Raw genomic sequence first — 27,075 nt, 5'->3', positions numbered from 1 at the left:
AAATACTGAAATGTGACGAGATGCAATTTTTTAATACACGGTTTTTTTTATAATTAATTACACCCAAAACTTTTGAAGCCTACGGATGCTCATAACTTTTTTGGGTTTCAAGCATAAAAATGTTCTCAACTTGTTCATATTTTCACCATTTTTCGAGTATTTCTTTCCAATTCCCTAAGAAATTGGGTGATTTAGAGTTAACAAAGCCTAAGAATGTTCTTAACTTGTTCTTAATATTTTGGTCATCGAAGTCTTATGTTTTTATACGAAAAACGTGTACACGTTTTTTTTTTATAAGGAACACGTTTATAAGGAACTCGAGGCTGAAAATGGTCCAAAAAATAAGGAATTGTTAAGGAACTGCTCAGGCTGATGATAAGAAAACAAGTTTTAAGGAATCCAATTTTTGCGAATCCAAACTTAGCAGCTATGTAAATAAGGAACTCGATAAGGAACTTTGAGGCTGAAATTCTCTGCAAAAGTAAAGAACTCCAGGCTCAGAGCAAAGTCAAGGCTCCTTATAAAAAAAAAACGTGTACACGATTTACGGTATTTGCTTTCTTTTTCTCTATGTATAAGTGTGCACACACTCGTGTCATATCATTTCAGCCATGTTTATTCTGAAGAAGTATAAATCAACAACAATCTACAATCGTGTGTAGGATGGAATATTTGAACATCTGGACGCCTGAAATATTAAAAAATCAATCACTGCTGAAACCCACAAGATAATCTAACGCGATTTTGAATTTGTCCTGTTACTTTTTCTATCGAGAAGAAAAGAAGTCGAGGGAGGGTGACTGAAATTTATAGACGAATTGAAAGGAAAGGCTTTTTAGATAAAATAATCTATAACCCTTGACCCAATTAGCATAAATATGGTATACAATAATATTAGAAAGGGTAAAAGAAGATTTATCGGAATTGATCCTACTATACTTATTGGCCCAAACTGATTGGAGAAATTCTCTCTAAAATTTATTCCCTGATATTGGGCTTTTCCAGAAAAAAATTTGAATATGAAGGGGGGGGGGGAGGATATCACATTTTTTGGAACTTTACCCCATCCCAGACATTGTGACTTTTGACCCCCCGGACAGCAGGTCTAACTCCCTGGACAAGCATCAATTGATCCCCTGGACATTCAAAATCAGCCTCAAACAGAGCAAAATTACCCCTAAACAGAGCAAGTTTGTTCTAGACCCTGTTAAGGAATCTTTGGAGACTAGAATTCACTCATAAATTCTATCCACACTTTGTAAAAACCTAACAAGGTGTTGCCATTTTATTTTACATGCTGTTCAATATATTAATTTTGTATTTTCAAAATATCATGGAGATCTGAGGATGGGCTATGAAACTTGACAAATTTGACAAAACAAAAACCCCCCAAAAAAAAATCAGTATTTATGTATGGTAGGTAGGTAGCATTGCTGGCTATAAAGACATCGTTTTTAAGGTTTATGCCAGCACTTGTGCATGTGGATTTTACACATAGAAGAATCTTAAATCCATTATCATCAAAAGTATTTCCAGAACGAACTATTACACTTTCATAGCCCAGTTCCCTGTTTCTCTTTCATTGAGCAACATATTTGATTGACAGTTCGGACGTAAAACAATAAAGGCGTCAACTTTATGAATAGGACCTCTTTTGTTTCAATACAATTGTTTGGACAATGATCTGTTATGTCAATATAAAGGCATCCAAATATTAAAATTTCTTTAATTTGTGAACAACCATCAGGTAGCACAATGATGTTGGTAATGTTATTTGTGGCCCTGTTTCCAATTGCTATCTGCGCTCCTACCAGTTCCGATTTCAACCAACTCAAAACTGAAATCAAGTCTTTAAGAGATGAAATATTTTACTTAAAAAGCAAAGACCAATACCAGAACGGGATATGTGATGTGAATGCTGATAAATGTGGTACATGTTACTGTCGAGAAGATTACAATATGATCGAGAAGTTTTATTGCGACTGCAGAGCTAAGCCCGTGCGCCGTGACTGTAAGGATCACTACCAGAAGGGAGGCCGCGTCAGTGGCCTGTATAGGATCAATCAGAACATATTGGGAGCCTTGGTACAGGTCTACTGTGACCAGACAACGGATGGTGGTGGCTGGACCTTGATACAAAGAAGAGTGGATGGATCCACAAACTTCTACCGTAATTGGACAGAGTACAAAGAAGGATTTGGACAGCTCCACAGAGAACATTGGCTTGGGAATGAACTGATTTATCGGCTGGTGGCACAAGCATTTCTGAAAGGATCTGAGGCACGTTTCGACATGCAAGCCAAAGGCGCTTCCAAGAGGATTTGGGCTAAGTATTCGACATTTGGGATCAATCAAGAAACAGATGGGTATCGGCTTCATGTTGCAGGGTACAGTGGAACAGCAGGTTAAAATTATATCTGTAGTAATTTGACTTTTTTCGAATAAGTGGTTGAATTTTTCCACCTGGGACATTCCCGATGCCATGCATACTAGCTTTTGAGAATTTACACATTTCTTTTATTATGAGCAACCAAGTTGCTAAGGCTCGAGCCCTGAAATCAGCAAATTTCTTTTCACTATCTCGTGAAGTAAAAGCTTTTTTAGATAATCTAAACATGACAAACGATAGCCCTTGACCCAATCAGCATAAATATGGTATAATATCAGGGGTGGTCAAAGCAAATTTTTCTGAAAATGAGCTAGAATGCTAAGCAACCCCAGCCCTGACTCGAAAATTAGAGCTGCTTATAAAAAAATGTGTACATATCTATTAGAACAATCATTTATCTTTTATTTCATTTATGAATACACAGGTGATAAAATGTCAAATCATAATGGTTTGAAGTATACAACGTACGACCGAGATTCGGATACGTGGAGTGCTGGAAACTGTGCCAAAGATAGGAATGGTGCTTGGTGGTATAGTCAATGTACTGATTCGAATCTTAATTCCTATTATGATCCATTTGATAAAAGCAGTGCTAGTAAGAGCTTGGGTTGGGACCCAATGAGTATCAAATTCTCGGAAATCAAATTACGTCGTAAGTGAATCCTTAACGCTGCTACGATGAACAATGTTTTATTTCTTCGGACACAATGATTATTATTTGAGTTTGAATCTTTGATTTTTATTGTTTATTTTTTTATTGTTTATCTTTAAGAAGTATATTTTTCCCGAAAGACCTTTGATTGATCCTCGTAACTTAACCTAACTTAATGAAGTCGCCTGCTAAAGATAATGGTTAAAATAACAAGGGAGGGTACTCTGTTTAAAAACGGTTGTATATACCGACCCATAATTAGGACTTTCCCTTACAGAGAAAATTTAGCCAAATTTGGGCGAAAAATTTACTGTTGTGTTTTTCTTCATTTTCTGGCAAAAGAAGTCAGATTCTCCAAATTTTAAACCCTTAGAGTGCACTTTTTCTCATCTTTGCTCATTTCGACTTTGCAGTGTACTTTTGGAAGTTTGGAAAAAGGACCCTTGAGGGCCCCCTTTCCAGGGTTAACAATGGTTAATGGTATCTTCTTAATTTCCTTATTTTAAATGAGTCCTTCAGGATATACGTGGGAGACCGATATTGTCAACTCAACATCTTAAAAATTGAAAGTTCTTTATATTGAATTGAATGATGGGTGGTGAACCTTGTGAATCTTTTTTTGTCATCAGAGTGTTTCGTACGGCTTAAATGACCGGTCATTTAAGCCGTACGAAACACTTTGATGACCAAAAAAGATTCACAAGGTTGATTGACACCGAAAGTCTCTTCTTATTCTCTTATAGTTTTTATTGTAACTATACCTTGCTTTACGGTTTTTACTAGCAAAATATCCCACCCCTCCGGAAATTTTGACCCTCACCCGTTTATTGAAAAATAAAAATATTTACCAAAACCCCCCATTAATAACCTGAGAGTAAGCTTCCCAAAGCCATTTCGCCTTGTTTTTAGTTTATCGCTAGTATTTTTCAAACTATAATCTTTGTATAGGGGAATTATTTTCTGCGTTTCAGAGAAAGATTAAAACGTCTCGTGCATTTCACCTTGGCTCTTCCTGTCACTGGTGGTTCTTTTGAGAGTTTTTCCATCTAGTCGCCCCTGTCCCTTCCCGACTACTTTGCAAATTAAAAATCAGACTCAGACTTTATTTCCCACTTTTTAATTGGTCCCAAAAAGAGAATAAAAACATCCAATTTAAAAGTTTATAATAACCTTGTTAGCACTTAATGATGAATCTCCTTTGCTCTTCTATAACAATAATAATATTTGAACAATAATATTCAAATTGAAGGATTTATTGAAAAGATTGATTAGTATTCGTTAGTTAGCAGTTATTTTTTTTTTCATGCTCTCACAATACTCAACGGTCATGCGTAGAGCAAACATATGGCCTCTCAGATCGAGTCGAATTTTAGACATTTTTACATTCGTTGTCGAGAATTTTTAAAAGGGTTCTTTTGGACATTTTGCTTCAACTAGGTTCGGAGAAGCTCCATCTTGTGTTTTAGAGCTGACTATCTCTAATTCGATTTTCAAGGGACCTAAAATTTTCTTCGAATTAGAGAAAGATTCGAATTACAGAAAGTAACAAAAACCACTCTCCACCTAAGGGGGACTTATTTTATTGTTCGAATTACAGAAAGATTCAAAAAATGGAAGTTCGAATTAGATTGAGTTGACTGAAGATGCTTGGCATCAACAATAAGCAAATAATCTTCTTACAATTTAAAAAATTGCGCTTTTCATTATTACATTGCTTTTCACGTTCAACATTCTCAGATTTTGCTGAAATTAAGAATAAGTTTCACGGGAGATACTAAAACGCAAATTTGCGAGGTACTTGTACACTCAGAAAAAATACACAATTTGCTTCACAGTACTTTAAGTTTCATGTTAATACGATCATCAGCGCTGATTGTGTATTTTTTTCTGAATATTGTATCATGCTCCTTCACCTTGTAGAGCACTCTTGAAGCATTGCTTAACCTTTTAATACATAATTATACACTGGCAAACGGTCCTTTATCAGACGAAATTTGGAACCTGATGGACAGAGTTTGGACCGTATCAGACGAAATTTAAACCCTGTCAGATGTAAAATCTTATATCTTTAAGACAATCACCCTGATAAAGGATAACTCGACACTGGAAGATATGTTTTTTGAAATTTCAGTGAATTCTAACCTTGTCAGATATTTAAAAAAGCTAGATAGACTAGAAAAAGATACCCTGACCAGTGGCCTATCCTATTTTAACACGTCCTCCCCCGATCCCTTTTCAGAAATAGAAAAACATATAACCCCTTTGAATTTTGACAAAAGTTGGTTTTAGCTTACTCCTGTGGCCTGAATTTTTCTATGCATGCCTTTAAACGGTATACTAATCGGCGTAGCGTTTCATGTAAATTAAAAAAATTCGCTGAATCTTTTTCGAAATTTAAGTGTAAATTTTAGTTTCCATCTGTCATTTGTGTAAAAACCAGGCGGACCGCGCTAGGCCACGCAATTTTGGTAGGATTTAGTAGGATTTAGTAGGCTTCAAATCCTACCAAGGAGATTCGATTCTAGCCCTTCGGGCTTATACTTCATTGGTTGTAGCCGTTAGAGGTTCCACCGGTATTTTAAGCCCTCTACTACGAGTACGAGTATAGTGGTAGTTGTCAGCAAACTTTTTCAAACATTGTTATCACTTGATCTCCGAGTAGATTCTGATACTCCGCGCATGACACTTATTTATCTAAATGCCATGGCTCCGTAAGGTTGGATGGCGCACCGCTTTAATCTTTTTCATCCAGATTTGGGATAAATATTAAATTAGCTTTTGAGCGCGCTGATTTGCTAAAGCAAAACAATCGCACCAAAATCAAAAGCCAACCACAAACAACAAGCTTAGATCGTCACATTTTCTATATCCCTTTAAAGTAGTGTTACATGTTTTTATATATAAGAACATAACGCTTTGATGGACAAAATGTTAAGAACGAGTTAAGACCCTAAAACACCCAATTTCTTAGGGAAGCGAGCAAAAATACTCACAAAATGGTGAAAATAAGAACATATTAAGAACATTTTTAGGCTTGAAACTCAAAAAGTTAAGAACATCGAAGACGGCTTAAAAATTTTTGGATGTTCTTATAAAAAAACGTGTATGCGCAGAACGGATGATCTGTAATGAGTTAGTTAGCAGTACTTTTTCCCCTTTTTTCCCATACAGGGGGGTGGACGAACCTTTTCAAGTCAAAACAAATTTCTTGGACATGTTTGGATATACCCCCTGAAAATAAATTTGCAAAAAAGTCCCTGGAAAAGATTATTTTCAAGTCTTAAAGTGAGGGTGGACGAACTAATAACATAACAGTCGTTTACCCCTTGGAAGTTTAAGAATAGCTTTTTACCCCCTGGAAAAATGAAAAAATACCCCCTGGAAATTTTTCTCAGATTACCCCCTGGAAAAGTTCGTCCACCCCCTGTATGGTTATAAAATGGAATGGCCCATTGAATCTGGAGAAGATTTGTCTTGATTATCACATGATGATACTGCTCCTCAAAATTTATTCACGTGTCTCTTAGAGATTGCTCAATCGTTCCTTTGTTGATCAAACTATCTTACGTAACCTTTAGTTAGCTATGGCTTAGAAAAGCGGTATTCCTAAATAAATATATGTGTTTTTTCGATTCGATCTTTTAAGCTTAGTCGTATTTTTAAGGTTAAGTAAGGTATTTAAAGTAATTCCCAGTTATCAAAATTATTACCGTTTTATTTCATGATAGCCAAACGTTCACTTAGCCAGTGTCTGACTCCCTAAAGTAAGTTATAAGAATAAAAGGATAAAAGAGATTTCCCTGAGACAGGACACTAATTGCGTCATTTGTTCCGCCTTTGTTATCAGGACACTTAAGACTGATTTTATTCTGTTCTAATATAGATTGTCATATGAAGAAATCATTGCATGAATTACTTGGCTTGGTATAGATTGTATAGTACTGGCTAGAAATTTTCTTCGTTCGCAGTTATGTTTGCTTGGAACATAGTGTATATATATAGGTCAAACAAGTTCCCCTTTGTTTATTTGCTATGCATCGTATAACATTTTGATAGAAACAATTTTTTTCTACAAGTTTTGAATTTTCCTCGTTTTTAAGAACCCGATCTTATACATTGTGAGATTTGAGATGTAAGGCTTAATATGAAAGGTAAACGAATGCGCTATAGGTTTTTATTGTGAGTACTTTTTTATCAATTAAACTGGAGTATTAACGGCACGTTTTTCATCCTTTTTTTGTCGCTATAGTCATTGAGTTAAAGAGCTATCTAACAATTTAAGTAAATAGAGATTTGAAATCTGATGACTTCTCGAAGTTGAAGAATTTTTATTCATTAATTTTTATTCTCTACTTTTTTGGTCTCATTTTGGCCTAAGGAGAGGGTCAAGTAGTAGTTTATGAGTCATAATGCATGTTAATCTCTCTGTCTTTTGGTTTGGTTTAGGGTAAAATTCTTAGCGTGAAACTCGTGAACCAAGAAACTAATATACTAAAGTTAGGTCGTTAGGGGTCTCCGTATGAGTTATGTGAAGGATGAGCTTTTTGTATGAACTCAACTCAAGTCAAGTTTATTTTCACAATATCGATGCCATTGCCCTAGTACTTATTACGTCACTTATTTTCAATGTAGCAAACCTTTCGTCCCAGGGGGAGGGTACTTAGGCAAATGAAGGGTTAGGGTATATGCCGCCCTTAAGGGTACCTTTTTTGGACTTCCAAAGTCCCACTAAGGGTTGGAAAAATTAGAAAGAAATCAAATTTCAGTCCCATTAAGGGTTGGAAAAATACGAAAATTTTAATCTTTTGTCCCTAAAAACCGCTAAAAACATCGAAATTTGATCAAATTACTTCTAAAATGGTTATAACAAGGGTCGTGAAATTCACATATTTTTTCCAATTTTTCCTGTTTTTGGTCCGATGGTCGAACATTAGGCGGCACATCCCCGTCAGTTCGTAACCCTTGCTTTGATAGGTATATCGTGTTCTTCTATATTCAGAATTTTTAACATTTTACAACTACAACAAAAGTAACCTCTTTAAACAACAATGACCAACATCTTGAACTCTACCACGTCACCAAACTTGATCGATTTCAAATTCGGTCAACCCAAACATTACCAGAACACATCCAACGCTGTATGTTTCACTCTCTTCACACCTGAAGCTGTTCAAAACACTCATGGAATCATTTTGATCATCGGTTACTCCATTATCACTCTCTTAGTCATCATCAGTAATACCACCTTAATCGTTGGTTTATACAAAATCAACACATTGTTCACCGTAGCGCAACGTCTATTCATCTTGATGTCTTCAATGGATCTTATTATCGGTCTTGTTTTTCTACCACTTCAAATATACATGATCTACACATCAGAACGTCAAGGATGTGGACTCATTATGATTCAAGCGTTCGTATCAATGTTCTTCCCATACATGTCTGGCTTAATCCTACTCTTAGTCGTGGTACATCGTTTTTTCCTAGTCGTTAATACGCGACTCACAAAGAAGTTAGCGCACCGTAGAAACGTACGTATCTGTCTCTTCATCTCCACACTCTTTGCGGCATCCATGGCAACGTGGTATGCGTTCCAGAAGAGATCTGACAGCCTCACAGCTCATGGTACTTATTATTTAACAGCTGGATTGACCGTTTGTAATTATGTGGTCATCATCACCTTCATGAATTTCAAAATGGTCCGATTTCTCCATAAAGCTTCAGAAAAACGTAAGTAAAGTTCAGCTCCTACCTTATAAGAAGAAATGGCGGAATTTATTTTGGCGATTTAATGAGACTTCTAAATTTGGCGAGAATTAATTTTGGCAAACGACCCATTTTTTGTTGAATATTTAAGGGCTCTGACCATAGTGAATTTTTAATATTTGCCACTTACAAAATGTAAAGTTCTACTTGCAGTAGCCCACAAAACTGTGGCATGTTATACATATTCTGTTAGGCCAATTATCCGTGAGTCTGAAAATTTAAGAATCGCAATGAAAAACTTTGATGAAAAAGAATATGAAGACTTTTGCGAAGAAGAGTATTTCAACTTTGAAGAGCTTATCTATCTTCGATGAAGAAAAAACATTTTGAAAATCTTTTTGCGGTAGATGGTATCTTTTATCGAACTAAAATTATTTTTTCGGAAAATTTTTCTGAAAGCTTATTTGCTTCAAAATCTTAAAAATAGTGCTTTTTGACCAATTTTCCATCCCAATTTTTCATAGAAAAACAGCCATAACTTTTGATGCATTTATTTAGAAAATTTTTTTTATAAAAAAAGGTGATGCAACATATTATTACCGTCTTTTTAAAGTTCATAACGTCATTTTTGCTATTAAATTCTTAATTACTCTTAAGGGATTGATTAAAAACCAATTTATAAAGGCAATTCTTTGTTGAAAGTGTAAAAGAACCTAAAACATAACTTTTATGCTCAAATACTAAAATCAATTTTCCGACTATGGTCAGAGCCCTTAAGGGCTCTGACCATAGTGAATTTTTCATAATTGCCGTGTTTAAAATGTGTTTTCTGACTGATGTAACCAACAAAACTATGGCATGTTATACATTTTCTGTTAGACAAACTATTCCTGAAATTGAAAATTCAAAAATTGCATTGAAAAAAATCGATGAAGAAGAAAATGAAGACTTTTACGAGGAAGAGTATTTCAACTTTGAAGAGCTTAGTTTCGGCGAAGAAAAAACATTTCGAAAAAATTTTCGCAGTAATGGGGTATTTTTACCGAACAATAAAATTCTGCGGAAATTTTTGTAAAGTTCTTGTCGAAATCTTCAAATAGTGTTTTTTCATCAATTTTTTCATCTGCATTTGCTTAAAAAAACAGTCATAACTTTTGACACATCTTTTTAGAAAAATTTTCCGCAAAATTTAAAATAGTTCAATTCTTTGCGGACAGTCTGAAAAAAGTTCGAAACAAAAAGGGTTATTCCCATAAAACTTAGCACTTTTTATAAAAGAAGGTGGAACATATTATGTAACGTGTTTTTAAAGTTCATAACGTCATTATTGCAAATAAGTTCTTAATTACTCTTAAGGGGTTTGATTAAAAAGCAATTTATAAAGGCAATTCTTTGTTAAAAGTGTTAAAGAATTTAAAACATAACTTTTATGTTCAGATACTAAAATCAATTTTCTGACTATGGTCAGAGCCCTTAAGCTTAAAAAGGATGAAAAAGGGGATTTTCGCCGAGATTTCTTTCCGCCAAAATTTATTCTCTTAAGGTATTTCCCGCCATTAACCCTCATGTATTTAAATTCAATCATTAGTAGTAATTTGTATTAAAAATTAACTAAAATCTCACAGAGCTGTAATCCTATATTGTGAAGAATAACTAAAAACTAATACAGTCAACTCGCTCTTATTCGAACTCTTTTATTCGAACCTTTCTGTAATTTGATTGGTCCTCTCAGCTGAAAATTAATCAAATTCTCTCAGAAATTATCTACTCATTCTATAATTCGAAAAAAATTCTTGAACTCTTGAAAATCGAATCAGAGCAATGAGTCAACTGTATCTACCGTACATTAGGGCCAGCGCAAACCAGTCCAACATTTCATTCAACATGATTTTTCAATGTTGGGTAAAAAATGTTTGATGGAAAAACTTGCGTTGGATGAAGCGAAAATCAAGGCCGAGGCAAACTGATCCAACATTTCATCCGACATGACTTGCGGAAAAAAAATGATGGCGATCAAACTTCATCCAACACCGTCCAACACGATTTTTTTCTTCTTTATTTGAATTTTCATTTTTTTCCAAAAATTTAAATTGACGCAAATTGATCCAACATTTCATCCAACTGAAGTCTAATTTGTTCGAATTACAGAAAGGTTTGAATCATATAAAGCATCTGACGAGGGTTTCAATTTGACAGATACTGAGAATTAGTTCGAATTATAGCGACATTCGGATAATAGAAGCTCGAATTAGTGAATGTCCACTGAGTAGATCGGAACAGAAATTTTACCCTGGCTCCTGTACGATTTACATTTCACTAATTAGTAATATTTTATTTTCTATCATTTTAGGCATCAAGCGAATGAGTGTTTCTAATTCAACCAAAAGTCGTAGCACGTATCATAAACGAGTTGCAAAAACATTGGCTCTTATGTCTATAGTTGTGTCTGTTTGTTACACTCCTATGGCTGTGTCTTTTGTCGTGTCAGGTCTTTTCTTATTATATCGCTACCCTCACATGGAAGTCATACAAATCATTATACCATGGTCACAAATGGTTATGACTTTAAACTCTGCATTGAACTCTTTCATTTATATCGTCCGAACAAAGAAAATGTTGAATCTGTATAAAAGGGTGTTGAAAAGATTTTGTTGTCGTGTTTTTGGCAGAGAGAATAAAGTCAATCGTACTGTTGTCATGAGTTTCGAAATGTCAACAACAGCTAGGCGTAATCAGAGGACAGAATCCACGAACCATGGCAGTGATCGATTTTGAATGACTCTACTCGAAATTATCCTTCCAACGATGAACGATATCATTCAATCACTGGAATCATATTTTGAACTTAGATTGCTTTTGATTTTTGGTCAGCCGATTCCATGTGCCAGTCACCTCCAGTAGTAGTAAGTAAGTTTGCGACCGCAGTCGAGGGCGACCAGAAGGCTCCCTTTTTGTATAGCTATCTACCCGAAGGTAGGGCCACTCCTTTCCCTAGAAACGCATGGAGTCACCTCCAAGCCCATGGGAATGTTTTTCAGCCAGTAGGGATAGAAAAGGAGGACATTGTCAGATGAGAGTATTGGATGGAGATCTCGAACTGAGGAGAATCAGCTTTACTGATTCGAGACAAGAAATTTTAATAAGCAATTATCTAAATTTTGATTGATTTCCAAAGATGTAAATGTTCCAATATATTATTCTAATGGGCTAGAATGCTAATTTATTTTTCTTCTGAAAAGGACTTTTTATAGGCTTCTGCTCATCCTCTAGAGAAAAGAGTTTCTTATATATAGGAAGCATATATCTATAGAGGTCTGCAAATCAGACTAGACTTTTAAGCTTCTTTTCAAGTGTTCATTGACTACAGGGATTCCTAGCAGGGTTGCCACGCTAGAATGTCTTTTCTCTCGTAGCTAAAGTACTCTCGGGTGCCTAATAAACGTACATATACATTTATTTTTTTCGTGTCAAATTTCCCATCTGTACGCACCTTATTAGGACCTGTAAGTTGATTTATTTTGAAGTATTTTCCCGCCTGTACGTTTATTCCCTCATGTACGTTTATTTATTTTGACCCAATATCGCCCGATTCATAAGAGATATGTCAGTCGCTTCGACCTACTTTTGATGTTCTACTTTTGAAAAATTTGTAAATTTTTCTGTACGTTTATTTTAGCCTGTACGTTTATTTCAGCCTGTACGTTTATTAATTCCAATTTTATTACCCCCCTGTACGTTTATTTTGGTCTGTGCGTTTATTAGGCACCCGAGAGTATCCAGATGAATTATTAGTGTTCAATATTTTGAAATATTTTAAAGTATTAATTTATGTTTTAATATATTATCTATTTATATACAAAGCTCTAATTACATCAAGAAGACACTATTTTGAAATAAAATTGATTATTGATATCAAAATAAAAAAAAGGTTTCTATGTGAAAACATTCCCCCTTCTCACAGATCCGGTAGGATTTTTTCAGCCAGTGGGGATAAAAATAACGGACTGAAACTCGATGGGAATTGATATTCTCATATTTATTAGGGCTGGGGATTCCTATTCTTTTGTTTTCAAGTCAAAAAAATCAGTGGGGATGGGAAAAATACCATAATATTTGGCAGTGAGGATTTATTTATTTGATTATTTCTATAGTGGGTACAAAAATTGGAGGATAATTTTCCGACGGGGACGATATTTTGACCAATTTTTCCAGTGGGCATGGGTTCCAGTGGGGCTATGAGAAGGGGGTGTATGACACTCTTTTTTTGTTACTTTCCAAACTGAATAGCTTATTCTTGCTTCTTTGAACGCATTTACACTTATTTATAAAAGAACCAGTACAATTTGGTTCAGACTCGGCTGATCTTATTTTTCGTGATTCTTAAAACGTTTCTAAGATATACTTAATTAATTTGCTAAAGCTAAAGGGTTTGGAAGGACTAATTTTTAAACGTTCTTAAATTGTTATCAGTTTAACCTCTTATAAATTCTTATAAATCTACGGATAGCTCGTTGTTAATGTATCGCGAATCTCGTTTTAATCTAATCCAAGTTCGACAAATAATCGTATCGTACTGTTTCATAAATTGGAATACATAGCTTTCTTTGCCTTCCCACTTACAGATAAGCAAGCTTTTTAACATAGTAGTAAGTCATTTCTCTGCCCGCCTTGTTGCCGTCTTGTTGTCCAACAGGGTTACATAATGTCCAGATCTAGATTCACAATCCATTACTTATACCAGCCTTCAATACATCTTTCAAAATTTGCTTGCTTGCATTTCGACCATGAACTTGCTCTCGTTTTCTTTTGTGTAGGACACCAATCATATTTCTCGCCATATTTGCCACAAACCAACATACAATCTTTACTCTTATCGACTGGTTTACCAAGACATCCCCATGGTATCTCGACGACATAATCTTTTTGCTCCATTTTTATTGGCTCATCTTCAGGTGGGCATAAACAAGACTTGAAACAAAATTCTTTTTCTGTTGATAACAGCTCCAAAAATTTATTTAAGAAATCGAACATGGGTAAAGCATCTTTGGTGACGGACTTGGCAACCTCCTGTAATTTTTCAGCAATGGGCTCCCTGCCGTCCCTCCTCAACTCGCACCCACCTTCCTCACAGAGCAGCTTCTTTAGATAGGTATCTTTGTACTGAATCTTATCATGGCTTGTGTATGTGATGTCCATCCATTTCCAATCTGATGAATGCGGTTCCAACATTTTCAAACGCTTATAAATCAATACTTGGACGCTTGTTTCAATATCATTCTTCAACAGATCTAACTCCTTGGCAAGCTCACATTCATATACATCCCCTTTGAAAGCCAAATCAAGAGTTGCTCCAACATATACAATAGTAAACGCCATAATATCTGCAAAAAAGTCTCTGGTATATTCAGCTGATGAATAATGCTTAGAGGCAGGCATAAATCTATATTTGTTGGCTTTTAGTGCAATCCATTGCGGTTTGGTTACCTTTTTGTTATCAATAATATCCTTAATATCATCCACATTCTGAGCAATGATGGTCTGGTAAAACTCTTTTGGAGAAATATCCATCTTTTTGCGAACCTGTTTGAATATATCACCTCCATTTCGTTGGAAAACCTCCAAAATAGCAATCATGTGTGGACCAATTCCATCAAAAGCTGAATCATCAGATGGTGCTTCTAAAACGTTACTCAGAACCTCTCTATAAGCTCTGGCAACCATTCTTCGTTTTTCTATTGGAAATTGCTCTTGTAAGGATTCGTATACTGTCCGCTTCTGTCCGGTATTTTCATTCTCGATATCATCTTCAGATGATAAGCTTCGGACATGTCCTTTTACTGTGTTGCTATCTTCCTTTACAAGTTTCTGGTGATGGTTTCGGTGATGATGTTTGGTGCTACAGATATCCACAGCAATGGTGACCAATAAGATAACAGCGAGTAACCTCATCCTAAGACAAACGAAGTAGTATAAAATGTAAATTGAGAATACATTCTCAGGAGTTGAGCACGTTATACTCTGATAACGTATCCGTATCCTATCCGTATGAGTATCCCGTATCAAATAAACTGGGGAATGGAATTATCAGGGGATTGAAAAACAAGATGTAAAAAGGAGGATAAGTACCTCTCTTCACACAATGGTTACAATGGGCTTTTCCGGAAAAAATCTGAGTATGGGGGACGGAGGATATAACAATTTTCAGTGATCTACGGGTTTTACCCCCGGACAAGCATCAGTTGACCCCCGAACAACCCAAATTACCCCCGGACAGCAAATTTATCCCCCGGAGAAGGCAAATTTTGATGATTTTTCGCTGATGGGCCCCCATGTAGGGACATTTTCTGGAAGAGCCCAATGCACGGGATAAACGATACATTTTTTTTACAAGCATAACGTTTATAAGCATACAAAGGCTCAAATTCAAAAATGAGCATGTTACAAAAATGTAAAAGAAATTGAGCAACTTTTCTAAAGGTAAAATGCTGACTTTTTTAGGGTTCTGTTTGAGTTTTCTTTGGAGTTTTTGAAAAGGGATATTCACAAAGAAGCCGCTACAGTTCCTACAATTTTGCACGACGTCAAAGCAACAATCTTCTTTTATAAGAACCAGTAAATTTCTTTTGAGGCTCAGCTGTTCTTATAAAATTACTCCAATAAAAATGGACTTTAGGTATCCTTTCCCAAAAACTTTAATCAAAGATGGTGGATATAGCTTTGTTGAGGGTTATGATGCAGAACGATGGGAGAGAGAGAGTCTTGAATCTTTCATTTATCTTTTTTTATAAGAACAAACTATATAAAAACATTAGGCTTCGACGGCCAAAATATTGAGAATAACTTACGAACATTTTTAGGCAAATATAATCAAATGGTGCAAAGTTAAGAGCATTTTTAGAAGATTCTTAAGCTTAACTATTTACTTTTAAGAACATCTGAAGTTTTTCAAAATTTGGGATATTCTTATAAAAAAACGTGTACTGGTTTTTGGAATAGATTACGTCTTAAAATAAAGTCTTGTTTAACCATGTGGTATTGGCACATGCAAAAAGGCCCCAAAATCACTTACCTTTGATAAAAATGAGGATAAGATCAAAACCAATTCCAACTAAAATCAAAATCAATAAGAGAATCCTTGTGCAAAATTTTGATTTCCTTTTGTATGTTTTCGACTGTGAAACAATATGTAATTCAGCAAACATTAAAATATATAATTATACTCAAAACTTCATTTGTTTAATGAAGCGTGCAAAACGAAATGTTTTTTGTTCATCTTTTTCGTTTTGTTTGTACTATTTTGGCAACCAGAGAGAGAGAGTTTCAAGATAGCGTGACGAGGCTGCCGCCGGGGACCTTTTAATACCAGACGCCCCTGGTATAACCAATAAATTATAATCAAATTGCTGCAATACAGTAATAAAAAATACCGTTACAGAGCCGTAACGTTATAGCAGGTGGGTGGGGAGACTGTTCCCCTAGCAACCGATTTTCTGAAGGGCGCTGAAAGACAAAAGCACCAACAACGCGCCTCTGATTGGTTTATTTCTTTACACCCTAAAACTAGCAGTCTTCAGCCAAATACAGGAAGATATTCTGTTTAATATCCCGCCGACAAAACATCCTCCTACGCTCACTTTTCCCGCGTAACATGGTTCCAGCCCGACTGGCATTTATCTGATATTCCGATGGCGGATTGGCGGCCGCCCACACTAAACCTCTAAAGGAGCGAGCCAATTTCCCATCGGAGAGGAATGATAGTCGGCCTTTGATGTGCCGCATCCCCAGTCGGGCTCAACAGCCCTTGCCCGTAAACCTATAAATATTTCGGTTGGACCCACCAATCTCCGAAAATGAGGGCTGGGATCAGACTTCCCGCTGCAAAATTCTTGACGCGGTCTCGCAAAATTCCGTATATTCCAGATGTGAAAACCATAACGCTGTCTATGGTTTTCTTCTCTAGCACTGATATTTTGTAGAAACCAGTTTTCAGTTTTTCACCTACAAAATGGTTTTTCGAATACTTTAATGGGATAAACTTTCGCGAGGATTAAATTTCGCGGATTTCGCGGATTTGGGTGTCATCCGCGAAAATCCACGAAATTAAGTCCCATGATGATGTGTGATGTTGTTTTGAGGGGCGTCGTAATCTATTTAGACTACCTTTGCCCATTGTGGATTTTGTTTAAACATCTTAGTTCCTGCATTTCAGCTTACTGAGGGTTAAGGGATTTATGCCTAAAAAGAAGAGTTTATGCCTAAAAAAAGAAGAATTAGTAAAGCACAAGGTGCTAAGCATGTATAAAAAAGATTATATGCAAAAGTATTAAAGAGGTATATAACAATTGAATGTTTTATAATAAAAGCGGATTTCGGAAGGTCGTGAAGAGAGCTTGGATAATAAAAAAAATAATTTAAAATAAAGATTATTGGCTATTATAAAAATAACATAGGGGTTAAAAAGAATATGGTTTGTATTACTAAAACGTAATATGTGAGTTCGGTGCGTGTGTAGTGGGATATGAACCTGACAGGCTCTGTCCCCAACTGTTTAAAAATCTTTAAAAATTCTAAAAATGGATCGTTGTTATTACTGATAACTGTTTATTTTAATTAAAGTATTGTAATAAGGAGAAAGGTTTTTTATTCGAAGCAAAGCTGACATAATGGAATCCTAGTAGGACCTGTCTGTATTCTGATTGTAAAGGTACGAAGGTATAAATATTTTATTTGTGTGAATGAAAATTAAACTAAAAAGGAATTATTTTTTGAGTGATATGTATATGTGTATTATAAATATAAATAGAAAAGAAAATTGTTAATAATCAAACTAAAAATTTAATAAATATTAAAATGAGACAAGTTTTTCATAAAGTGTCTTTTTTTCTGCATTCGGCCTATTTAAAAAGTTATAATTATTGAGTGGGTGATGTTGTATACCATTGCTAGCAAGTAGCCAATTTTTTGAAAGTCGTTTTATCCTATCTTCCAAAGAAGTAACTCTTGCTTCTCTATATAATTCAGTTATCCTAGTCCATCTAGGTTTCCCTAAGATAATTCTTAGTGCCCTATTTTGTATTTTTTCCATATTGTACATCTGAGCATTGGAAATAGAAAGTAGACAAATATGCGAATATTCTAACCTTGATCTCAAAAGGCTTTTGTATAACATTAATAATTTATTTTTGGACAAATCCACGAAATTAAGTCCCAATGGGAATTTAGAAGGGCATCATCCGCGAAATATTTCTAAACAAAACTCAAACTATGTCATCAAATAAATACTATTTGAGTGGTTACTTGCATCAAAGAAGCGCTAATAATGTGTATTTCAACAACCAACATGCATGATTCGACAGTAAAAGTCACAAAATCGTGAAAATATTGCCACCCAATAGTGCCATCCGCGAAATTAAGTCCCCGCGAAATTTTTGAATTTCGCGGATAGACCCAACCGCGAAATTTAATCCCCGCGAAAGTTCATCCCATCAAAGTAACCTTTCAACACAAAAAAATCAACCTCGAATTCCACCTTATTTTTCAGATAGAGGGTACCTACTGGGTAAAGGGATATCTACTGGTAGCTGATGAAAATTTATTCCTATACTTCAACTAAGTGTTTATACTAAAGAAAATATAATGATATTGTTAAAATGACCGTCAAATTATCAATATTTTACATGTTTTTATAAGCATAACATTTATAAGCAAATGCAGTATCAGTTGATACCTAAATAATGGTTCTATTGTTTAAGAATAATGCGAGCCTGGTATAGACACTTACATATAAAACATGGATCCATCAAATTCCAAAGTTTTTACAGAAATTTGCTACTGTTATTGACTATATTGTAATCATAGTAAAAAGTTTCTTTCATTATTGACTTCCATTGGCGTTCCATTAATCCACGTTTTCATATTTTGAAGGTGAGAACAAGTGAAATACCAATTAATAAGAAATATAGATACTATCTGGTTCTAATTCAAATCAACCAATATCGCGAAAATTATATAGAAAAAGGCCTTTAAACTTAACTTTACAATATAAAATATTCTAAAATCTAAGCTAGAACTACATTTATAATATTGACCTGGGGAGATCGAACATTAAAGATATACATTTATGAAACATTAAAGATATGTATGCCGCATGGGATCTACAACGTGATTTTTTCACGTTGAAATGCTAAAAAATGACGTGAAAATGCTAAAACTCATGCCCCAGATTGATAAGAAATTCAGAAAATGTTTAGCCCATGAGAATAATTATCACTCGACGATTCTGTTCATTTTCGATTACCAAGCCAATGCTTAAATCGATCAATACCGTATAAGATGAATTGTAGTATGATAGCCAACGCAACAATTCCCAGGAAGTAGTAGAACGCTTTCAAAGGTGCATTACCCCAATCAAAGATGGAATAAACCAATCTGCTGGTCACCAAGTAATAAATATAGGTGTGAATAAAAAAGATGACAGCAACTGCGATAGCATACACACAGTGGAATATACGGATTGGAATCTTGTTGAAGATGTATTGGAAAATGAACAAGAGATATACAATCCCGTGCCGATCAATTGTTTGGAACCAATGAAAATCGTTCTCAAATGAAGATGGGTCGAACAGGATTGGCCAGTATACTACAACGACCACGGAAGACATTAAGAAAGCCAGAGAATGAAAGAACCAATAGACTTTGTCACTTATTGACATTTTGGAAGGGATTGTATCGAGGACTAGGGGATCACTGAGGACCACTCCTTTTTCCATGAATACCTCATGTTTGCTTTCGTCACCAGCCATTAGACCTACAGCTTCGTCTCTGATCACTTCGTACCCTTCATCAGCATCACCTATGGATGAAACGAAACTTTAATGGTCTTTTCATAATAAACTCCTACAAGGATTGAGGATATCTTATCACTGACTGAATTGGCTCTATACACATATCAACCCTAAGTGAGCACTTCACCAAAAACCGGCAATTTTTACTCCGTTTCTTGGCGAGTCACACTTTGAAGAATTTCGGAAAAAGAAGGCCTTGAAGTAATTTGACGATAATACGATATTTCTGCTACTTTACTGCAAGCGTTTCTAGAGTTTTAGTGGCATCCAAAAATCGAATGTTTAGAGCCCAAAAACCTGAGCTCTCATCTTTCGAAAAAGTCACAAAGTGGAATAGAATTACCGATAGCCCTGCCTACCTATTATAGGCTAATCAACCTTAAACGCCGTAAAGGAGTCGAGTACACGATATTCTTGGAAGAAGTAGTGAAAGGTGAGCGGCCTACCAAAGTTGAGGCCTAATTTCTGTCCGGATATGGTAGTAGTAGTTTATAGCAGTTTTCATATCAAGTTCCCTCCCAACCCCACCCCCAATCGAAAGATTATGTGTATATATCGCGCTTAAAACTGGGGATGACCTAAAGTCTTCAATTTCAAATTAACCTTCTGTTTTATTATTATTTCTGAGGCGTACTTTTTTGGTAATAGATGAATTTAAATGTTTTGAATATGCTAAAGAACTATATTTTGAACTCTGACCAGAGTTGCTCTGACTGATGTCTGAAAACTCCCAACAGAAGCCCTAAAACAAGCTCAAATAATGAAGTTAAGTATCGAAACATAAATCACGGCGACGGACGATTTTTTTCTAGCCTTCATTCGCGCCACGGCACTTTTCTACGGACTGATCGGAAAACAAGCTGCACCTCTCCCGCTTTGCTTCTAGAACGGAAAATCAAGCGGAAATTCATTCTGGAAGCAATGTTGATTTCTTTGCTGGGTACCTTAAGAGAAGAAATTTGGTGCAATTTGGCGGAATTTATTTTGGCGAATTGATAAAATCTCTAAATTTGACGAGAATTAATTTTGGCGAAAGATCCATTTTTTGTTGAATATTTTAGTTAAAAAAGGATGAAAAAAGTGGTTTATATGAGAAATAGAGACTAAATTGAAAGAAAACAAAATTTTGCGAGAATTAATTTTGGCGAATGACTTATAAATTCAAATTTGGCGGGAAGAAATTTTGGCGTATTTGGCGAATTTTTTAGACAACTCGCCAAATTCGCCAAAATATCTTCCCTTAAGGTAGCAAGCTAGACTTTGTTTTCCGACCAGCCCGTAGAAAAGTGCGGTGGGGCGAATGAAGGCTAGAGAAAATTCATCCGTCGTCGTGATTTATCCACTCACTAATCAATCAGATTTTAAACCAATGAGTGTCAATACAAACCTTGATATTGAAGATGTTTAACAAAGGCGATAATAAAATAAGTGACATTGACCATATAATTCCATGACGTCATAAAATGAAACCAGCCACTATGATGTACTTCCATAGTCGTAATCACAATGGAAGCAATCATCATGGAAAATGTGTAGACGCACGTAAAACCGAGCGATGAAAGACGAAACCATCGTGGAACATTGATCTATGGTTGAAAGTACAATCAAAGTCATAATATTTGAGAAAAAGAGAAATTCATACGAAATCTTACAGCCACAAACGATTTGGAAACGCTCTAAATTAGGTTGGGCGCTAGACTTAAAAAGTCCAAGAATGGTCCAATAGGGCTCAGAATATAGCCTGGAAGTCTATGAAATATTCGAATATAAATTTATCATTTTGCCCAAAAGCGACTTTTTCGCCCAAACTTTAAATTGTTGAAAACGAGGAATTAACCAACATTCCCAATATATTTTGACCGCGATTGTAGGTTCAGCTAGACTCTTCAATATTACATCCCCTTCTCAAAGACCCGGTACAGGACCCCCCTCCTACAGGAAAGATTAGCCAAAGTATCGTCCCCACTGGAACATTGTACTCCATTTTTTGTCCCTAATAAAGAAATCAAATTCAAAAAAATTTCTCACTACAGAATATTTTTTCTGTCCCCACTGAATTTGATAGGAAACCCGTTTACAGTTGGCCCTCTCTAATTCGATCTTCAAGGGGATTCGAATAATAGAGGTTTGAATTAGAGAGTGAGTTAACACTTATGAATATTGGTAAAACTCACGTAAGATTTGTAGAGTGCTGATCTTTCCACACCCTCAAAACCGAAACTCGAGCACCGAAACTCATCTCTGAATCCCATCTTGCAATCTTGTCAAGTGAAAAATATTGAGAGACAGTTCTCTCACATGAGCTGTTTTTTTATTGTTCACTAACTGATGTGTGAAAAAAAGAACATGAAGATATTCACACAATTCACACTTCAATTTTTTCAAATTTTGCTTTCTGGATCGACTTCAAAGATTTCAGTTACGCCCCTCAAATATTGTACGTTTTTGTTAGAGCAGCCTAAATTCACATTTGCCGACCCTATTCCAGTTAGAAATTAATTTTCGTAAATTTTTAGTCTTTTAGTAGAACATGGTTGCACCCCGAAAGCTGTTCCTGTACTAACTTTAAATCTACGTTTAGATGGATAAACAGTAAACGTTATCCTGTCCAGCTAATAATAAGGCAGTTAAAGTTATCAGAATACTCTAATTTTGTTAGAACCCTTTATAAGAGGCTAAGAAAAAGGCCAAGAATAAGAACAATCCTCAGCCTGTAATGCCAGAATTTTTGACAAATTAAGGGTCAAAACGGTAAAAATAGGTTATCAAATGTTATCAAGTTAGGAATAACCCATATTTGAACTGAAACTTCGAACAATATGAGAAGAATTAAGGCTAAAAGTGTCAAAAATAAATAAGAACAATCAAGCCTCAACAAAGATTTGCGGTTCTACTGTGTACATCATTTTTCATTAGGAAAATTAGCAAAAACTGAAGGCTACTGCAGTAAAATTAGATCTTTTTAATTGTTGAAAACGAAGATATATGAAAACTGATATTTCAGATTTTAAAAAGAGCACTGCACTTGAAAATTGAAAGCGTCCTGCTCAGGCTCATCTGAGAATATACGGTGGAAAATCACTAATTTTCTTATGTTCAAGATTTCTTAGACAATTATAGGTCTTTACGATTTTTTCCCATTATAATACTTGATTTCTACCATTGTTATTTCAGACTGTTTAAAGACAGAACATTACCTACAAGCTACCAAAAGATTATAAACACTCTGACAAAACTGTAATTACTTCTAATATTCGACAGCTTTTATCTTTTATCTTTTATAGTATTTCATACCAAAGTAAAAAAGATTGTTTTAAATCTTTCCTTGTTTTACTGGTACACGTTTTTTTTATAAGAACCATCCAAAATTTTTGAAGCCCTTGGATGTTCTTAACTTTTTAGGTTTGAAGCCCAAATATGTTCTTAACATATTATTATTTTGACCATTTTATGAATATTTTTGTCCATTTTCCTAAAAAATTGGTTGTTTCCGAGTCATCAAAGCCTTAAAGTGTTCTTAACTTGTTCTTAACATTTGGCAATCGAAGCCTAATGTTCTTATATAGTTTGTTCTCATAAACAACGTGTATTCCTCTTGCAAAAGGAGTGGTATTATAAAATAGAAACTATTAACAAATTGGAAACCACGAAAATAAAAAGCTATGTTTTAAACTCCTTATATCAATCTTCTCATGATGATTGTTCAAAAAATGACATTGTTAAAAATGGCATTAGTTTCTAAACTCTCTCAATATTGCTCGTCTACTCTCACAAAAGCCTGCTGTTTTAATGCTTTTTTTATGAAATTCTTTTCAAGCATTTTCAAACCATATTTTGTCTAAATACATGGCAACTACTCAAAAGGAAGTTTTTTTTTCAAAGAAATCGACTTCCACAAGCTTATGGAACACTGAAATTTACCGACGGTCCAAAGTGGCAAAGTGTACTGCGATTCTCAAGACAAAAAGGCAAAAAGTTCACTCCTTTACGCAAGGATTGAGCTTTTTTACGTTCACGCAAACTTTTGCATTTACGAGCACACGCAAGAATTAAATTTTTAATCTCCACACATTCACACTAACCAAAATCCACCAAAGGAAAAGCTAGAGTCGACCTGAATACATTTAAAAACTAAAGCTAGGGGTACTGATGATTTTACGCATTGCAGTTCTGTTACTACATTCTTTTCTATAAAAACACTTTTATAAGAACAATGAGGCTCAAAAATGCCGTCAAATAAGAACAATTTAAGAACAATACTGAGCATGGAATGACTTTAATTTTAGACAAATTGAGGTTTAAAGTAGTGAAAATTAGATATTTTAGGCGCAATGGCTAAGAAACCTCAATATCGGCCTAAAATAAGAACAGTATAAGAAGAGCCTAAGAACAACAGTCCAAAATGCCAAAAAATAAAAACAGCTGCTGGCTTCGACAAAATTAACTGTATTATCTTTTATATTTCTCCCAACGTACAAGTTGCTATCGTTTTAACGTAAAACAAACTTAAAATCGACGTCATCAATCTTGAAACTCCTTCGAAACTACCAATTCATGCATTCACGTAAAATACAACGAAAATTCAAGCCTTCTAAAGATTCTGATTGATGTATGTAAGCATGAATTTATAAATTCTTGAATTGAATTAATAAATTCTTGAATAGTCATACTTCAGATGAGAATGTTTTTAATCATTTATGTACGTTCAAATGGTAATTTTTCATATAAATTTTATTTTAAACAATACACGTTTTTTTTTTTAAGAAACATACTTTTAAGAAACATGAGGCTCAGAATGTCTAAAAACTAAGAAACATCTAAGAAACATGCTGAGGCTGAGAATGAGAAAATAACATTTTTTAATTCGGTTTTTTAAAGAACCTTCCAATCCAGCCTTTCATAAGGCTGATTATGTCAAAAAGTTTAGAAACATGTAAGAAACATTTAAGGCTCAAAAGGCCGATTTCTTAAGAAACATCGAGGCTGCTTGGTAAAACTAGATTCTTAAAAAAAAAAACGTGTATTTTGACCACCTTAGTGTAGGTCTTCATCAAATGACCTTCACCTGATGAAGACCTCCACTAAGGTGGTCGAAATATTGTTTAAAATAAAAATTTATATGAAGAATGACCATTTGAACGTACATAAATGAACTGTTATAAATTGTTTTTGACAAATAAATATTGCAGAGATCTATAATTACTAAGTAATTACTAAGTATAATTTTTCATCAGTTTGAAAGTTTAGATATAATTGATCAAACAATAAACTCCCAAAAGATGGGAATATAATTATTTTGAGATTATTTTGTTTCTTTATCTATCCATTATCTGTAGTTTGATAAGCGTATAAAAAAACAGGTATTATATTTTTTTAAGCATGTCTCGATTTACTCGAGAAACTCATGTTGATCCCAAAACCTTTTCAGAATTAACCTTCAGGCAAAAACCGTAAAAGTGGGGGTGGCTGAAGGCCCGGGGGGGGGGGTACTTAGGCAAATGGAGGGTACCGCCCTTAAGGGTACCTTTTTTGATTTCCAAAGTTCCGCTAAAGGGTCGGAAAAATCAGAAAATCAAATTTCAGTGCCACTAAGGGTCGGAAAAATAGGAAAATGTAACAACTTTTCACCCCCGGAAAGATCTCATATCCTGCTAAGGGTCGTAAAATTCCCAAAATTTTCATATGCTTTCTCCTTTTTAGTCCTTAGACTAATGGGTCCAAAGGAGCACCCCCCCCTCCCAGCTGAAGGCTCAAAATGAGATAAAACTCTCTAGGAATTTAAGAAAAAAGTCTCCCCGCTTCAGCTGGGACTGCTTAGTATTAGAAAACTCAGTTGATAATGCCTGAAACTCTGGGCTTCTGCTTTTCCTTTAGCCAAAAGGTTTCTTATTAAAGTCTGTCTCAAAATAATTTGCAGCTGAGACAAAAAATGGCTGTAACTTAGAATTTGAATGAAGTTGCGATTTTGTGCTTGTTGAAAAGATATTTGTGAGTGGAATATTATAAAAGAAAATTTGAAAAATTAAAAAAATAATTAAAATGAAAAATGAAAAAGAAAAAAATCAGCTTCTTGTAGAAATGTGGTTTAATTACCATTTTCACAAAAGTGATTCTTCAATCTTTGACCATCATCACTGTGAAAAAACTTTTCAAAAATATTCAATCAATCAAAAGATATCAAACAAAATTTATTGCTGGTTGACTCGATAAAGTAGTAAAAAACGAACCAAAAAACAGCCTTTTATCAACCAACCAATGACAAACTTTGTTTGATATCTTTTGATTGAATAAATATTTTTGAAAAATTTTCATACAGTGATGATAGCTAAAGATTGAAGAATCACTCCTGTGATTCTATCAAAAGTTACAGCCATTTTTTGTCTCAGCTGCAAATTATTTTGAGGCAGACTTTACATCTAATCAGACTCCTGATATTAAAGAGTAAGCTTAAAATTATGGTTCTTAATTTCACCGTTTTTTGAGTACTTTTCCTTAATCTTCTAAGAAATTGGGTCCATAAAGCCTTAGAATGCTCTTAGCTTGTTCTTGATATTTTGGCTATCGAAGCCTTACATTCTTCTTATATACACGCTTTTTTTGGCTCAGGCTGTAGCCCAGAAGAAACTAGTTTTCAGTTTTTCACCTCAAAACTTTTTATAAAATAGTCCTTTCAACACAAAAAAAATCAACCTCGAATTCCACCTTATTTTTCAGATAGAGGGTACCTCTATTTTTTGTAGGTCTTAAGGGGTATCTACTGGTAGCTGATGAAAATTTATTCCTATACTTCAACTAAGTGTATTTATTATACTAAAGACCCGGGGGAGGGGTACTAGGGTTACGAGCTGACGGGGGGGGGGTGCCGCCCGACTTTCGAACTTTGGACCTTTACCGGGACTAAAAAGGAGAAAACAAAGGAAAATTTTTGGAATTTTACGACCCTTAGCGGGACTAATTTGACCAATTTCGACCAAATTTCGATCTTTCAGGGGGTAAAAAGTTGAAATTTTCCTATTTTTCCGACCCTTACTGGGACTGAAATTTGATTTTCTGATTTTTCCGACCCTTAGCGGGACTTTGGAAGTCCAAAATAGGTACCCTTAAGGGCGGCACATACCGTACCCTCCATTTGCCTAAGTACCCCCCCCCCCGGGACTATAGAAAATATAAGGATATTGTTAAAATGACCGTCAAATTATCATCAAGCTTTTACATGTTTTTTATAAGCATAACGTTTATTATAATGCAGTATCAGTTGCTACCTAAATAATGCTTCTATTGTTTAAGAATAATAGAATGCTAAGCATAATGCGAGCCTGATAGACACTTACATAAAAAAACATGGATCCATCAAATTCCAAAGTTTTTACAGAAAATTGCTACTGTTATTGACTATATTGTAATCATAGTAAAAAGTTTCTTTCATTATTGACTTCCATTGGCGTTCCATTAATCCACTTTTTTATATTTTGAAGGTGAGAACA

At 34.9% G+C, this 27,075-nt stretch overlaps 4 protein-coding genes across 4 annotated transcripts; 2 read left to right on the top strand and 2 right to left on the bottom strand.

Annotated features, from left to right (window-relative positions):
- Positions 1-1,717: 1,717 nt before the first annotated feature.
- On the top strand, positions 1,718-3,202 carry LOC136816263 (fibrinogen C domain-containing protein 1-A-like). Its single transcript, XM_067072591.1, has 2 exons — positions 1,718-2,404; positions 2,814-3,202. The coding sequence occupies exons 1-2, from the start codon at positions 1,756-1,758 to the stop codon at positions 3,047-3,049; spliced, it is 885 nt and encodes a 294-aa protein (XP_066928692.1). The 5' UTR covers positions 1,718-1,755; the 3' UTR covers positions 3,050-3,202.
- Positions 3,203-7,980: 4,778 nt separating this feature from the next.
- On the top strand, positions 7,981-11,843 carry LOC136816239 (orexin receptor type 2-like). Its single transcript, XM_067072574.1, has 2 exons — positions 7,981-8,771; positions 11,098-11,843. The coding sequence occupies exons 1-2, from the start codon at positions 8,090-8,092 to the stop codon at positions 11,520-11,522; spliced, it is 1,107 nt and encodes a 368-aa protein (XP_066928675.1). The 5' UTR covers positions 7,981-8,089; the 3' UTR covers positions 11,523-11,843.
- Positions 11,844-12,556: 713 nt separating this feature from the next.
- Positions 12,557-15,911, bottom strand: LOC136816262 (uncharacterized). The gene is made up of 2 exons (XM_067072590.1): positions 15,817-15,911; positions 12,557-14,697 (listed from the first exon to the last, which is right to left on the bottom strand). Exon 2 carries the CDS (start codon positions 14,694-14,696, stop codon positions 13,476-13,478), a length of 1,221 nt encoding a protein of 406 aa, XP_066928691.1. The 5' UTR covers position 14,697; positions 15,817-15,911; the 3' UTR covers positions 12,557-13,475.
- A 2,408-nt stretch (positions 15,912-18,319) lies between these two features.
- On the bottom strand, positions 18,320-21,927 carry LOC136816261 (protein rolling stone-like). Its single transcript, XM_067072589.1, has 3 exons — positions 21,766-21,927; positions 20,979-21,177; positions 18,320-19,599 (listed from the first exon to the last, which is right to left on the bottom strand). The coding sequence occupies exons 1-3, from the start codon at positions 21,841-21,843 to the stop codon at positions 19,031-19,033; spliced, it is 846 nt and encodes a 281-aa protein (XP_066928690.1). The 5' UTR covers positions 21,844-21,927; the 3' UTR covers positions 18,320-19,030.
- Between the last annotated feature and the right edge of the window lie 5,148 nt (positions 21,928-27,075).

This window comes from Clytia hemisphaerica, unplaced genomic scaffold (assembly GCF_902728285.1).
Source record: "Clytia hemisphaerica strain Z4C2 unplaced genomic scaffold, Clytia hemisphaerica genome assembly, whole genome shotgun sequence".
Classification (NCBI taxonomy): domain Eukaryota; kingdom Metazoa; phylum Cnidaria; class Hydrozoa; order Leptothecata; family Clytiidae; genus Clytia; species Clytia hemisphaerica.
Note: the sequence above shows the minus strand (reverse complement) of the source record. Positions and strands in the feature narration are given on the sequence as shown.

Excerpts from the sequence above, each read along its gene's own strand:
- LOC136816263 (XM_067072591.1), top strand. The coding sequence starts at position 1,756 with ATGATGTTGGTAATGTTATTTGTGGCCCTGTTTCCAATTGCTATCTGC. Across the intron at positions 2,405-2,813 it reads AGGGTACAGTGGAACAGCAG|GTGATAAAATGTCAAATCAT; the intron begins GTTAAAATTATA and ends ATGAATACACAG.
- LOC136816239 (XM_067072574.1), top strand. The coding sequence starts at position 8,090 with ATGACCAACATCTTGAACTCTACCACGTCACCAAACTTGATCGATTTC. Across the intron at positions 8,772-11,097 it reads CCATAAAGCTTCAGAAAAAC|GCATCAAGCGAATGAGTGTT; the intron begins GTAAGTAAAGTT and ends CTATCATTTTAG.
- LOC136816262 (XM_067072590.1), bottom strand. The coding sequence starts at position 14,696 with ATGAGGTTACTCGCTGTTATCTTATTGGTCACCATTGCTGTGGATATC.
- LOC136816261 (XM_067072589.1), bottom strand. The coding sequence starts at position 21,843 with ATGGGATTCAGAGATGAGTTTCGGTGCTCGAGTTTCGGTTTTGAGGGT. Across the intron at positions 21,178-21,765 it reads CAGCACTCTACAAATCTTAC|ATCAATGTTCCACGATGGTT; the intron begins GTGAGTTTTACC and ends TTTCAACCATAG. Across the intron at positions 19,600-20,978 it reads TAAACATCTTCAATATCAAG|GTGATGCTGATGAAGGGTAC; the intron begins GTTTGTATTGAC and ends TTTCATCCATAG.